The following is a 16,613-nucleotide window of genomic DNA, read 5'->3' as shown; positions in this document are numbered from 1 at the left end:
TGATTTAAAAGAAAAAAAAGGGGTGGGGAGGGGTTGGGACGCAATCCTTTTGAGTTTTTCTATAGCCATCTTTGGTCCTAAATGTGGGAAAACACATTATGTAGCACTGAAAATACCTGTTCTTTTGTGATGCTCTGCAAGTGAAATAGAAAAATATAGTGCATTTTCAATGTATTCAGAGCCCACTACAGAGAAATGTGTGTACAAAACAAGACAGTATAAATAAAATTTACAAGTTTTACAAAGGAACATTTACAGGTTTTGTTTCTGTTATTTGATCGTTTGTTTGTGGGTGCCCACATTATCAAACAAGACCAATTAGGACCGATCCCTGGGATCTTTCTCTATTAAAATCATTATAAACAGCCCAATTCTCTTTGGAAATACAACAGTTCAATTCTGGGGTAGTTCATGATTTTCGTTACTTTTGAAAGCATTACTCACAATATGTATACATTCCTGAAATAGCTATAAAGACACATTTAATTATTGCTTATGAAATTCTAACACAGTAATCAAATAATCTTGTTTAATAAAGCTTAAAGAAAAAGCCAGACCCTTCACCTCTTCCTTACATGGTAAAATGCGTTCTTTCATGTAAAAAGATTCTCCCATCAGCGTTCACGTATAAAAAGACTTTTTTTTTTAAAAACTGCAGTGGTGATATTCTGTGCAGCAAATTTGTTTTTGAAAGGTGAAAATTGTGAACTGCCCCTTTTATCATGCTTCAGAGTTCTAATATAAAACTTAATTCTTTCCTTTCGTGTTTGGACTGCATTAAACAGAATAGGATATAAAATATATGTCAACTATTTCTCCTAAATTTCCTAATGTCTCGATATTGAAAAAATCGTGATGTGCTCAGATTAAATTTTAGATAACACTGGATAGTCTTGCTTTCAGAGACTTGCCTCCACCAACATTCTTTAGATGAAGTGACTCATCTTTCTTTTTATAATCATAAACCTACAATTTGAGTTTTTATTAAGTTCTGTCTAGTAAAATCACTCTATAAACAATCTGTTAAAAGTGCCTTATAGTATTTATGGATCATTATTGCTTTTTTCATTGAAAAGATAGTGTGTTGTCAGATCTTTACAAAAAAACTTTCTTTTTAAAAAATATCAGAGCGCTTGGCAACGTGCATTTTCTTGACTACCTGCCAATTAGCAAACAATCTCAAAACAGCACTGATTAAACAAAATTAAATAGCACAAAAGGGGTACCAATGTTCTGACAGAGATATATCTTCAATCATGCTATGCTTTTTTTTTTAATTGGAGATTCTTTCAAAGGTACCCAGTGTAGTAATGTGTCATCGATTAACACTACAAAGGTCCAAAGCTATAAACAACTTTCTAAAACAAAGTCCTTATGAAGAATAGACACAAATGATTTTAAAAAGGAATAGTCTGAAATCACGTATTTAAGGAAAATATTTCATTGATTTTCACAATAAGATCATGATTTTATTTGACAAATATATTCTTTCTTAAATTCTTTATGTACATTTTAAAAAGTCTATCAGATAAAAAGGAGGTTAGAGAGCTCAAGGTGTTTGGATGTTTTTTCAGGTAGTACTTTGTTTATGGTCACTGCTGTTTTCCTGGCCACCAGTGGTGGATCCTAGATTCCCTTTTTATAGATTCTGGTGGTACTTAGGAGGTCAAGTCTATAGGTGCTTCTTAAATCTTCTCTTCACTGTAGGAAGGACCCAGGATATCAACTGTCTGCTAGCAGCATTCTACGCATATACTGAAGGCCAGTACTGTTCTCTCGTGGTCCATAGTCTCCCTCATAAGGGAGAAACGCTTATCACACTTGAATGCCGGTTCCATGTAAATGGAGCATTTGTGCTCTCATAGTCTGAATGCTGCTCATGATTTTCTTTTGATGGCCCACCAGTGTGATCCCTAAACTCATCACATCCCTGAAAAAGACAAATGCAGTTTTTATTAGTTACCTTACAACAATTTTATTTGGTACTAAACTGTCATCAACTCTTTAATTAATCTGTTTCTCTTAGGCACACAGATCTTATCTTGGTGTTCTTGGACATTGAGATCCTATTCCCACAGTGGGTCGGATTGGCAACCTGCATCAACATTATCCTTTGTAAAACCCTGCTACTCAGGATCTCAATTTGTCGTGATCAGTTATTTTTAAACTATTTGACCTTTTTTTTCTAACAGGGTGATGTGACTTTATTTTTTAGCCGCTATGCGCGACTTCTGGGGTTGCTCCCCGAGACCAGGGATCAAACCCGGGCCCTAGGCAGTGAAGGCACTGAGTCCTAACCACTGGACCGCCAGGGAATTCTTTGATTTGACATTTTATTTAAGAAATTATCAAAGCCTTAAAATTATTATTAACTTAAGGTACAGCTAGGAAACGTTACTTGAAATGTAGTATTCTTGAATCTAAGGAAAGTTAAAAATATTTCATTGTTTAAATAGGATGTAGTATGAATGGAAACATTGCATGGCTCTAGTAGATCAAGAATCATCAAGGATCATACAAAGTATTATACTGAGTTTAATCAACGTGTGGTAATCCTGAGCATATTATTGGTTGTATACTTCAGTTTAGTACAATCATTTGACCACATTTTGGAAAAAAAAAATTCCTTAAAGTGTGCAAAACCTATGTTTAATAGCCTAAATTTGCCATACACCAGCTGTATCTATTAGCCAAAAAGACTGGGCTTAGGTATTTACAAGTAGCTAAAATATAGCCACAGTAGAGTACTGCGATATTTCATAGCCGTGGTCTAATGAGACCTTGCGAAGCACGGTTTTTCAGGGGAGTAGATTACTTTGCAGAGACAGGTGTAATTACATCAGCTCTACCCACGTGGTGTCTAGCAGAAAACCAAACGAGAGAGCATGCACATGCCGAAATTCGTGTATATGCCATTTCCTGACATGCCAGGAAAGAGTATGTGATTGCTGGCTTTCTTCTCATCTGAAAAATGTGAAACACTTCTCCCAACAGTACATAAATAGCATCCCACTAATAGAACCTTGATAATTGTTTCCCATTTTCAAACACACTGACTGAGAGGAACTGCATTGCCTGTAAGAGTTATGCTGCAGCCAAGGAAGCTGAGGTCCAGAGATACTAACTGTATTTCCTAAGACCACATCATGAGTTATAGAGCCAGAAAGAAATATTTACTTCTTTTTACCTCCAGTTCAGAGCAATTTCAAAAACTGTTTTATCAGGTCATTCTTCAATTAAAAAAAAAAATCAATCAATCACAAACCTTCCAAAACTTAAGTTAAATTCTTATTACGTTTAATTGAATTAGGCGTCCTTTGACCTCTTCAGAAAGTGCTCATACTGGATTTCATAATGCATTTTGGTATTAAAATTTCGAGATTTTTAATGTCTGATACAAACATGGTGAAAGCAATCCTCTTTTGCAATGGAGAAAGTTTCCCCAGTGACTAGGAATCTAAATAATACAGCAGGAGTTTGGGATTGATATGAATATACTGCTATATTTAAAATAGATAACCAACAAGGACCTACTGTATAGCACAGGGAACTCTGCTCAATACTCTGTAATAACCTAAATGTGAAAAGAATTTGAAAAAGAATAGTTATACATGTATAACTGAATTACTTTGCTGTACACCTGAAACTAACACAACATTGTTAATCAATTCTACTCCAGTATAAAATAAAAATTTTAAAAGATAGATAATACAGCGGTTAATGAAAGAGGAAGTCTCACTGGGTGGTGTTTTGAACTTGGCTATGGAGACAAATTAGCTACCACTTACGATTGAGTCAGTTTAGGGCAAATATTTAAATTCTCTGAGCCTTAGCCTTGTCATACATAAAACTACTGACTTAATAAAATTGTTGCCATGAAGGTTAAAAAAGATATTGTATGTTCAGAAGTCTGTTTAGCAAAATGCCTGGGACATAGTAGGCACTTATTAAAGAGACAATTTTCTCCCTGATTTTAGGGCTCATACCTCTTTAATATATGGAAGATGACCTAAAGTCTAACGTTTGGATTGCACCTGATACATTCTTCAGTATAATTTTGCAGGTTTAAGCTTACTCGATAGTCATCCTGGCGACTGATTCAAGGGAGTTGTAGCCGGCTGCTGTGAAGTTATCTTTATATCTTTCCATCTTAATAGCTTGTAGCCATTCTCCAACTGAACAAAAGGCAGTGAAGTCAGGAGTGTTTTGATCCAAAAGAGGGCTTATTGGCCTGGGTGAGAATAATACAGAAAAGCAAATTTTTTCATGAATTACGAAAGAAAGCATGCCTTAGCCCCACAAAAATAGGGATATAAAAAATAAAATTACATATTTAATTGATATTGTAATAACAAACAGATATGCTAATAAAAATCTAATGTGTAAAGTTTGCCCAATAGTTCCAAATTCCAAATGCATAAACAACAAGGTCCTACTGTAGAGCACAGAGAACTATATTCAATATCCTGTGATAAACCATAATGGAAAAGAATATGAAAAAGAATGTATATATACGGATAACTGAATCACTTTGTTGTACAGCAGAAATTAACACATTGTAAGTCACCCATACCTCAATAAAACAAGTTTAAAAAAAAACACCTAGGGCTTCCCTGGTGGCGCAGTGGTTGAGAGTCTGCCTGCCGATGCAGGGGACGCGGGTTCGTGCCCCGGTCCGGGAAGATCCCACATGCCGCGGAGCGGCTGGGCCCGTGAGCCATGGCCGCTGAGCCTGCGCGTCCAGAGGCTGTGCCCCGCAACGGAAGAGGCCACAACAGTGAGAGCCCGCATACCGCAAAAACAAACAAACAAAAAACAAAAAAAACACCCCAAAACCCTACTAACTACAAAATTTCTATTTTATTTAGATATGATGACCAGCAGATTGCATCTTCCATGTACTTTTCAGAGTATGGCCAACAATATTTGTAATCAGTAAATATTTGTTCATTTGCTTCTCTGAAAGTAACTGGGAGTACAGAAAACACATCTGGCTGTGGACTAACTTGTTCAGAGGGTGCTTTTGAGAACATAATGCACCCACTGTACTAATGGCACCCCTTGTGCACCTTGTGAGTTCATACACCTCCGCAAGGGCCTGACTACAGTACAGACGACAGAGCAACAGGTCTACCTGGCAGATGAAGCCGAATAACTACTAATCTACATTACCATTACCATGAAGCATGCATGGGGCGGTTAGGTTCTTTTTAATGGGTATACCTCTTAAATCATATATTGAATTACCTTAATAATCTTTAACTTCATGGAATCATTTTACTATGAAACTCAAAGCAAAACAATCCAATAGATAATATGGATATAATAAAAAACTAGGGCAACAGCAATAAAAATCCATGTAATATTGATAATATGAAAATGTGAAATGCCACCTAATCACACAAATCCACTTGAGAAATTTTTCTAAAATGACAGCCAGTGATATTGATCATAAATTTTATTTAAGGCCATAACAATGAATAAATCTCTTTAAACACTGATTTAACTAAGGGAAGCCATCTGAAAAGAAAAAAAAAACTTCTATAAAGATAAGAAATTTAATATGCACTTTAATAACAACACAAATGTCGATTTGCCATTGGGTGGGGCTGAGGAGATACATGGTTCATATGAAGTTTGAGTTTCTCCCAGATTTCATTTCTTTAGCTATTTCTTACCTACTACACGTTCCCAGGGGTGTCTTCAGACTATTTGGGTTTCGAATCATTTTGTCTAGAATCCCAACTATCTGTTCAAACTTTGGCCTTTCCGCACGTTCCTTCTGCCAACAATCCAGCATCAGCTGGTGCAGCCCAGCTGGGCAGTCCATGGGTGCTGGTAAGCGATAACCTTCTTCTATTGCTTTTATAACCTAATAGCCAAAAGGACATTAAAATATTACTGACTGAGATTCAATTATAATCAAATGGATTGCCCAGGAGGCAAAGTGATTTATCCAGATAAGAGTAAAGTACACTGCTATGCAAAAGACTTACTTATTTTTTCCAAAACATCCATGGATATTAAGCATGCTGTTAAGGGGTGTGTGAAGCACAGGGTATGATGACATTTCCTAGTTAATTCAGCGATAGGGAGCAGCAATTAAGCTCACCCAGGGCGCAACAGATGGAAACTTTTTTAATGTCATCCCAGAGGTTTTCAAAAGGGAAGATGTTAACAGAACCATTTTATTGTATATAGCTGTGCATGTACATATCTTCCCATACATTTACGGATGAATTCCTCAAGTTGTAAAAAGAAGGTCTGAGTTACCCAGAATTAGCCCCTACCACAAAGTTTCACTTTTTGAAGAGTTCAAATGATACTTTTCAGCAAGATATCCAAATATGTGAATGTACTATGACAGAAAATGTTACCAAGCACACTATTATTTTAAACAATATGAAGCTTATATACTGATGAAGTGTATAGTGTTACAAGATACAGTATTGTGTTAGAACCAATTTGTACTGTTCATAAAGGTGATTGGATCACTTCCCAACTCCAAATCCCGTGACGTCACACAGGCAGACTGAAACCAGCCTTGGGGGATGGAGGGAGGAAAGTGTTATACAGGAAATTGGGAAAGGTTACAAATCAGTTTCCCACTCAGAGTGCTGGCTGTTAAATTTTTATCAGCACATCACTACCCATTTATATCTATTAACAGCCTAAGAGGCTATTTGTATCAATCTTTGAATGTTAATGCACACTAGGCCTCCATAAACATTTGTACACAGCAATCAAAAAGTCCAAAAATTACTTATTTAGACTTGGGTTTTTTATTTATATGGAGAGCAAAAAAAGATTTTAAAATCAGACATTGTTACAAATCTGAGCAGCACAGGGAAAATAATAGGAAAGCAAAAAAAAACACAAATAAGAAGGACTTGTAAAACATCAAAATATTATTCAAGAGGGATTAACAAATCCTTTGATACTAACATAATAGTAATAGAAATGTAGGAAAAAATGACTCTCTGGAAAAAAAAAGAGGTAACCTTGAGTTTTTGAAGAAAACAGGACTAAAGTAGGCAGACAGACAAAAGCTGGCTTTAAGAAACGTCGATGAACTTAATATTTGTAGGGAAACATATCCTTAAGATGCTTGCTGACGTTCAAGAATAGCACATTAAAATGTGAAAGGTTGTAGGATGGAATAAATAAAGTAGCTAGCATCAACAATTTTTAGACAAAATCCTCTGTATAAGAAAAACCGTGTCCACTTTTCTTTAAGGAAAATTTATATATGCAAATTGATAAAATTTAAAAGGTAAAGAGATAAATAGAATAATTTTTGAAAAATTTCATAAGTATAAAATCTTCAGCCCCAAATCTCCCCTGATCACTAGGCTGTAAGTCCATTCGTTTACTAGATATCTTCCCCTGGATTTTCCATAGGAACTTCATACTTTATTTAAAATTGAATTTTTTTACCTTTCCCCAAAGCTCTTACTCTTTCATTTAATGACACTTCCAGTCATCCCATCCAGAGAGCTGAAATGAGAACAATCTAGACTCTCTTACATGCACAATTAGTCACCACTTTCTGATGATACTACTTCCTAAATACAATATACTCAAATGGTAGAAATATTTTTTCGTATATGGATATCTCTCTATCTGTGTGTGTGTGTGTGTGTATATATATATATATATATATATATATATATATACACACACATACACAGTGCTGTAATTGGAAATGGCTTTACTCTGAAAATTAGGTTAGTGGATTGGTGAAAATTATTTATTTTTGCTTATGTACTTTTGTTTTAAAGCTTATTTACCCTAAAGTTTATTATTAATTTTGAATACAACAATTTTTAAAATGTTACCTTTATATTTGTTTTATTAAATTGGTATGGGGTGGGGGGAAGTGTGGTAGAAAATACCATGAACATAATAGATTAAAGTACAACACATAAATATATATTTATTTTTGCAGTAATGGAGCCATTATCCCATAGTTATGTAGTTATATCTTTACCAAGTCTCACACTATGGGATCTTTCCTTCAGTACTTTATTTTGAATAACAGCTAGGGAGAAAACACTTTAGCGTTAAGTGACTTTAATCAGTGATGGTATTGAATGCTAGTGAAAGTCGTATGAGAGTTTTAAAATTTTCCTGTTTATGACTCTAACTACAAATGTTGGATATCATTGTAAAATTCCTCTATAATATCCCTTTAAAAAGCACACAAGAAAACATACACAAATGGGACCTCTGTAAAGATCATCAACATATAACTACAGGAGGAATTAAATTAAAAAAAAAACTTTTAAATGCAAAGAATTTCATGTGGCTTTGTATAACACTCCAGGGACAGTGCTATTTTAGGATTCAAAAGTGCTCTATGTGAAACAAGTTAGATAAAACTAAAAATAATGTGCTTTGGAAAGCTCTATTAAGTTATTTAAACATTGGCTAAAGTTGTGAATAAGTAAATTAATAACTGGTAAAACTTTATATATTCAAAATGACCAAATAGTAAACATTTTTTTTTTACGGGGAAAAGAGTGGCTTTCCTCTATCTTGAGGTTGCTTGTATCTGAACATATGCAGTACTTTTCTGAATTGATGGGACTCCACCCCCATGCTCATAAGATTGGGGCAATGCTTACTATTTTCTACCCCCTCCTATTTCCCCACTTGTAGCTTTTTCTCAGAAGTTCTGAAAGGAACAATGCAGGTAGAGAAATCTTTCCTTTTTTATTTCTCTCTAAATAATCTTTGAAACGTACATCTAAACCGTATCATGTTCCTCTTGACAAAATACCCTTCAACAGCTCTCCAATTAGAATTCTTTGGCTTTGAGCACAATATATTCTTAAATCTTTGTGCCAATGAATAAAGTAACATGAAATAACTCTTACAGGAATGAAAGAGTTAGTAAACTTCTGTAGTTATCCTATTGCACTACAGAAATTTGACGATTCCTAGTATTAGAACAGAGAACATTTATCAACACAAAATGAAACTTCTAGCTCTCAAAAACACAGTGGTTGGGCTTCCCTGGTGGCGCAGTGGTTGAGAGTCCGCCTGCTGATGCAGGGGACACGGGTTCGTGCCCCGGTCCGGGAAGATCCCACATGCTGCGGAGCGGCTGGGCCCGTGAGCCATGGCCGCTGAGCCTGCGCGTCCAGAGGCTGTGCTCCGCAACGAGAGAGGCCACAACAGTGAGAGGCCCGCGTACCGCAAGAAAACCAAAAAACAAAAAACGCAGAGGTTTACAAATTTTTAAAGAAGCAGCAGCAAAGTATAATTAAAATAAGAGATGCTCTGGACTGGGAATGGACTTTGGGACTCCAAAGCTGCCATTAACAATCACGCTCCTACCTACAGGGGCACCAGAGATACGTGCTGGGAACCTTGGTCTCTATAGGGCATAGTTTGGCATAATTCAAGGCAAGCCTGTTGAGGATAAACCCGCCTTCAAGGGATGATTCAGCCAGGAACTGAGACTTGAGGTTCCGCAGGTTTTATCTGGTTAGCCTGCCAGAGAAACAAGTTATCTTTTAAGGATACAATAATCATAGTAAATATTTATTGAATACTTACTATACGATTAGCATTGTTTTAATTATCTCATTTAATCTTTACAAAAACCTTATTAGGCAGGTATTTTTATATTGATTCTAGAGACAAAGAATCGGAGGTGCTGAGAAGTTAAGCACCGGGAAAACATCACACAGCTGTCAGTAAAAGAGACAGAATTTGATGGAAGCTGTCTGACCAGAGCCCATGCTGTTGAGAGCTGCATTATATTTCCAACTGGGAAAACAAAAAGTGTGCTGTGCAAATAGTTACACGTTCTCAGAAACAACAAAACACACAGTAAGATGACTGATCCTACACTTCTAAAAGCATTACGTAATTATCCATGGAATTCATTTAAAACATTTTTGTGAAATTACTAGAAACCCCTTGGATTTGCCTGTTGAGGTCTAGCCTTAGCATTATAATAAAAGTCAAAGAAAAAAAGGAAAATATTCATAGCAATTTCTAATTCTAGATCATTCCCAGAGGGATAGGAAGTGACTAGGGTAAATGACGTTTTAAAAGAACACTGGGATCCAACAGGGGACACTTCTTAGACTGCAGAGAAATACTTGGAAAACACACATTTGCCTGCTGAGATGTATTTCAGTATTATTACAGTATGACAGTAGTTAAGAGAAAAAGGAGCACAGACAGACCCCATGATAATGGGCCTATAATACCTCAAAATGGGAGATAACATGATTGGCTTCTGTTCTCCACTTATGCCCATTTTCATCTCATTAACCTCACAATAACATGACCCACATTTTAGGCAATTAAATATTTTGGACCCCACCTGCAGGATTACAGCAAAGTTTTACCAAAAAATCCACAATTTTTTATATCTTAATATAAAAAGAGTAATAAATCAGTGGTGACTTTTAAAAGGAAAAGTTGACGGCTCACAGTTTAGCTGAGGATAAACTTAGTTACAAGCATATTCTATTTTCAAAGCTCTTAAATGTCTTTTCATGGACCACTTTAAAGAATTATCTTTATGTCTCCTATCTTTATGGGTGCTTAATTTTTTACCATCCTTGTGACTACCTACCAGTAAATTGGATGATTTATTGGCCTACCTTAAGGTAAGAAGAAATGACTTTGTTGAGTACTATAAACAGGAAAAAAAGTAATCCATATAATGAATTTTAAAATTTCATAATTTGACTATGAAAATTATATTCGGACTAATTAAGACATAAATTCAATTAAAAGACAGCTGCTGTGAATGCCAAATATAAGTATTTCCGATTTGTGTATTATGTATTATATTTGACTGCATTTATACATATAAGTTCTGTCTTTGAAAGGTCATTAATGGAAAGGGCTAAACACCTACAGATTTTACAGAAGAATGAAAGTTGGAAATTTATTGGGAAAGCCTACCCTTTTGGTTTTAACTGCAAATACCTAGATTCTAACTGATTCCATTGCAGTTAAAACTCAGGAAATTCATGGGCACATGAAAAACAGTGAGGAGTAATCCTGTGATAAACCTATTTGGGTGTGGGCAACTTCATACATATGCATATTATCTTTTCCCAAGATTTTCTTGCTTATTCCCTGCTTTAGAGTGCAACTAAAGCCTCCTGGCACTATCTACCTCATTGATTTTACAATACAGTCAGCCCTCCATATCCTGGGAGGATTCTACATCTTCAGATTCAGCAGCCATGGATGAAAACATTTCAACAGAAAAAGGAAAACCAGAAAATTCCGAAAAGCAAAACTTGAATTTGCCACACACCAGTAATTATTTGCACTGCATTTACATTGTATTCATATCTATTTACATAGTATTTATATTGTATGAGGTATCATAAGTAGTCTAGAGATAATTTAAAGTATACAGGAGGATGGGCACAAGTTTAGTGCAAATACAATGTCATTTTGTATAAGGGACTTGAGCATCCTCAGATTTTGGTATCTGCCAAAGTCCTGGAACCAATGTCCCATGGATACTAAGGGACAAGTGTACCTCTTTTTTATTTCTTCAGAGTGATCACAGAAACTTCACTTTATTTAGCTTTCAGCCTAGAATTCTGTGGAGTTCCTGACAAATATTAACTATCAACTTAGATCTTGTTCTCATGGTGACTTAAGAAAAGTCTCTTGTAATCCAAGTATTGAAATTTGAGGGCTTTCTAAAATCCCTAACAAATTTCTAGCAACTAAATTTAAACAATATAAAGTGAGTTGATTCAATCAAGGGTGATTCTCTCGATCAATCTAGACTGATTTTTAAAACATTAGTGTCTCTGAATATCTGATGAAAGCAACATTCCCAGAAAAATAACATATATTCATATATACAGAGGATTTCCATATGCATCAGGGAGTTGGCAGGTCACTTAAGTCTCTCCATGGTCTCCTACCCAGAGACTCCAAGAAAAAAGCTTTTCTCTAGAGAATTTTTTTGCTAGAATGGAATTCATTATTTTAAATTATCCAGTTTTTTCCACCATTTGTATATTGAAGATTAAACATATAATTGCTCAAATACCAGTTTAACATAAGTATAAAATAATGAATATTATGCTTTAAGAAGAATATTAATATCAATTTCACTATAAAAACTGAACTGCATAGGTAATTTCTTGTGTTTGAATTTAATAATTTAATAATTCCCACCTTTGTGATTAAAAAAAGAAGAAAGATGGTGCTAAAATATTCTAGGTCAGAAGTAAACTTCATTGTGCCTATAAAAATTTCATTTGATCAGTAAAAATATTTATTAATGCTTGATAGACTAAATATACATTTATGATATTTAATTTTCAAGAAAAACAATAGGGAATACTAAAAACTAAATTGAAGATTTTTTTTTTCTTCTTAACCATTTCTATTATTTATTTTTAGAAGTTAAGGGAACTTTGAATTTAGGTCATCTTATATTCCTGTCATTCCCTTTATGTTTGAATCTAGTACAGAAGGAAGGTGTCAAAAGAAATGAAACTCTACCGAGTGTCTAGGGAAATGTAAATATTTCTCTTTCTCTGCCCCAAGGATTTGTTTGCCCACATTTTGACAGTCCATGAAATCTTTGACACTGAGACCTGTCAAATATTAACAACTTTGCCTCTGCCAAACGGGCTCATTATTCAGACTTTTATCTTTGAAAAACCAAAACCAAAATCAAAAAAAAAAACACCCCAAATAAAAAAATTTTATGTCATTATTCAATTCGAAATAGCAAAAGATTTCACTGATTTCAAAGCTCCCCCTCTTTAGGCTGTGAATTTTTCAGCCAATTCAAAAATTTGTTTAAAAATGTACTGAAAATTACCTTACCAACAAGCAGTCTCATTTTAGTTGTCTAAAAATAGCTATTTATAAATTTTAAGAACCATAGGAACTTGAAGTGGAAAATTCTAAAATAAAAAAGGATACTAATTTTATATAACAATGATCATGATCTGTTTTTGAAAAATAACTCAACTTTAATGTTAGTCAGCATCTATTGCTGTCCATGTTTATAGTACCTCGAGAATTGACTACTCCAAACCGGTTTGCTTGTCACATCCTTCTTTTCAATGGTAATATAGAATTTCTTCAAGCAGCACTTAGTTTTTTACTCTATTCTTCAAGAGCATGCATTTTTACCATTTCCAAATTCCTTCCAAAAAAAGCTTTCATCAATTTGCCTCAACCTAACCTTCATTTCAAATCACTAACGATGTATGCATCTCCCTTATAAGAGATGCATAGGAGTCTATTTGGTTGGTCCCCAAACACTTCACTAAGCCTTTATTTCTGGACTTTCCAAAGGGCTCCCTTGGCAAATTCTCTAATCAACTATGAACCAAGGTCTTCTCCATATTTCTAGTTCAAATCCAGGGTACCTTCCTAGACTTTACATTTGCTCTACTTTTATCTAAATTTCACTCATATTTTCAATAAATTAAGCCACATGAATCTGCCAGTACTTGAAAGCTTCTGGCTTACAAAAATGTTAATTTCATAAAATTCAGCTTAGAGAAGCAAATATTTACTTGCACTTATGCTATATTGTTTTATAAATGGTTTCTTTGTGTGAGATGTATACGCTCAAGAACTATCATCAGCTTCTTAAAGGATAACAACGTATCTTATGCCTTAGTAACAAGATACACATTTAATAAGTTGTATTTTTAGAAGAAATTTCCAAAGATAGTCCCATTGTGATTACATTCTAAAATATCACTATGAAACACCAATATTGATCATAAAATCTAGGTTATCTCATGAAATTAAAATTTAAGTAAATCAATCAACAATAGATAATTTAAACAGATTTTATCAGGAAATTAAAAAAAAGAAAGACAAGCTGTAACAACAAAATCAAACACAACCTTCCTCACCCTCCCCTCTGCAAATAACTCTTTTATTCATGTGACTCTCCCACTGCAGGTGTGCAAGCTCAGCATGATTACCTTTAATAAGGAGAAATATCCTTTGCAGGCTTCTATTATGTCCAGAGAATTTAAATAAAAAAAGAAAAAGCAATTCTTCAAAATGAAGACAAAATGAAATTAATTGAACCATTAATTTATGGTAATTATTGTGGTAATTTGTGGTAATAATTGTGAAAACTCAGCAATCATCTTTTTATGATTCTATAAAAGTTTCTTCATATGAGCCATTACCTACACGTCCCATAATATGAATATTAATGTATTAAATAAATCCTTTTTGTTTAAGTAGTGTAATACCTACATCTTGATTTGACATGTCCCAGTAAGGTCTTTCTCCATAAGACATAACTTCCCACATGACTATTCCATAGCTCCATACGTCACTGGCTGATGTGAATTTCCGGTATTGGATGGCTTCAGGTGCTGTCCACCTCACTGGAATTTTTCCACCCTGTATAAGTATTTTAAGTATGTATTTTTAAGTATGACATTTTAAGTATGTATAATACTTTTTAAGTATGTATAATAATGTATAAAACATTTATAGCAGAACCATTAAGCTACAGTTAAACACTTGTGTATTTGGTTGGCAATTCAGCAGTATCAGGTCTATTCATCTTGAATTTCTCTAAGTGCATTTAAAGTTACTAATCTGTTTTTTAAAATGTCACAGTTAAAGTTTCATTTTTAAGGCAAATCAATAATGGACCTATGTGGTTGTAGGGCAAGAGTCTAGTCGAAAGGAAGATGACAAATTAGACAAAACAGCTACTAAAATGGAATGAAATATTGGAATAATATTAATAGTATATAAGTAAATCCTCATATTTTCCCTTTTTCTAATCTTACAAAAGTTATAAGAATTAGCATAGTTAATCTTTTATTAAGACCTTTATTAAAATGGGATTATATTTTTCTGCTACAATTATGACTGCTAGTAACCAAATGTTGTATGTGTATATTATTTATATGAACATCCCAATATAAAATGAGCTGTTCTCATTTTTATCATTACTTCTCATCTTAGCCTATATGTAGATTGTAAAAGCAACAAAGATTCTTCCAAAAGGAAAAAAATAGCAACAACTAAAAGCTGAGATCAATTTGCCTCTTTTGTCCCATTTAGCTTTGTATTATTAGGCCCTGCTTTCTTGGTAGGAAAATCGCAGGAATATGAAAAGGTGCAGTAATAGACTTTTCTTACAGTCGTTGTATAGACAGCTTCTGGATCGTCCTCTATAACCCGGGACAGGCCGAAATCTGACACTTTACAAACAAGATTGCTGTTGACAAGAATATTACGAGCTGCAAGGTCCCTGTGAACGTATCCCATATCGGCCAAATATCTCATTCCAGCAGCAATTCCTCTCAGCATTCCTACTAACTGAATGACTGTAAATTGCCCATCGTGTTTCTACAGGAAGACAAAAATGAAAGTCCAGTTAGCTATACTTTGAGAGGGAAAAAAAATCACCATGAAAAATGTCTGCACCCTAGTCATTTTCTATTGTATACTAGGAATCACCAGTTAATTTTCTACGTAGTGTAGACACTTGTGAAAAACATAACAGGTGCTGATTTAACTTGATAGTCAGGTAATATAAAATAGAGTTCTGATAATCATTTAGTTATTTATATGGATGTGTTGTTAACATTAACTAATAATAATTTCAGATTGTGCAAATCCAAAAGTATATGCTAATTTTTAAATCAAAGTTAGGGAATGGAATATAAAAAAAAAATGATCCCTGACAGCTAACTGTTTTCCTCACTTGCCAAAAATTACACAAATAATCTAAAAATATAAAAGGGATAAAGATACATATATTAGCTTTCTGTCTCCAAATGGTAAAAAATGTAAAGGTGAAAAAACTTTTGAGTAAAGATGAAGAGAAACTAAGAGGTAGAAAAGGATTATACTGGCTGACTTGGTTTTCACTTTATACTTTTCATTGCTATCCGTAGGTACATTACTTATAACCAAGATTCTCTAAAATACATGTACTAGCAAGTAGAATTGAGCACTCTTTGCAACCAACTGGCCACCATATATTTTTAACCCACAGATTTCTCCAACTGAATTGCAGATATGGTGCAGGAGGACCGTGGATTGAGCAGATGAGCTTGCTAGGTGACGCTTTCTTCCAGAGAGTTGACAGTTATGCATATCATCTTGCACGTCATATGCAAGATGACATTTGCATCTTGCATATCATCAAGATGCAGCAATAAAGACCTCTCGAAATCCTCTGAATTCTTATTAAAATGGGTTGAACTTATCGTTCTAGATCATGTATGTTCTCATTATTTTCTCTTTGCCGTTTGAAAAAATGTTAACATGTGTTCACGTTCTTAGGTGGAAAGTCTATGAATGTAAAAATACGTATGTTTTTACATTTAGAATTTATTATTTATAAAAATAACATACTTGTAACTCTAAAAAGGTTCATAATTCTTTATTTTAGGCTTGGTGTTCACATAACAATATAACAGAAATGGTTCCACAGAGCAGAGCTGGGATCATCCTACCAACATTGAATGGCTATCTCACTTCTCAGTCTTCTCTGTATTATGTCTGTATTTCATTTATAATTGTACTGAAAAAGTAAAAAGTAAAATGCTACACTACAACAGGGCTTCAGGTATCCTCCATACTTGTGGTAATATGTCAAT

The 16,613-nt window shown here is 34.3% G+C and overlaps 1 protein-coding gene across 4 annotated transcripts in view; it reads right to left on the bottom strand.

Annotated features, from left to right (window-relative positions):
• Positions 1–1,418: 1,418 nt before the first annotated feature.
• Positions 1,419–16,613, bottom strand: part of EPHA7 (EPH receptor A7) — a 164,159-nt gene continuing 148,964 nt past the window's right edge. For all 4 annotated transcript variants that reach the window (XM_060167703.1, XM_060167704.1, XM_060167705.1 and 1 more), the window contains exons 13-17: positions 15,145–15,354; positions 14,242–14,391; positions 5,679–5,872; positions 4,076–4,231; positions 1,419–1,930 (exon numbers count right to left, since the gene is read on the bottom strand). In XM_060167703.1, the coding sequence (XP_060023686.1) occupies positions 1,816–1,930; positions 4,076–4,231; positions 5,679–5,872; positions 14,242–14,391; positions 15,145–15,354 (825 nt within the window). In that variant the 3' untranslated portion in view covers positions 1,419–1,815. The remainder of the gene's footprint in view (positions 1,931–4,075; positions 4,232–5,678; positions 5,873–14,241; positions 14,392–15,144; positions 15,355–16,613) is intronic.

Source organism: Lagenorhynchus albirostris, chromosome 12 (genome assembly GCF_949774975.1).
Source record: "Lagenorhynchus albirostris chromosome 12, mLagAlb1.1, whole genome shotgun sequence".
Lineage (NCBI taxonomy): Eukaryota > Metazoa > Chordata > Mammalia > Artiodactyla > Delphinidae > Lagenorhynchus > Lagenorhynchus albirostris.
The sequence above is the reverse complement of the archived record's forward strand: the minus strand, read 5'-3'. Positions and strand labels throughout refer to the sequence as shown.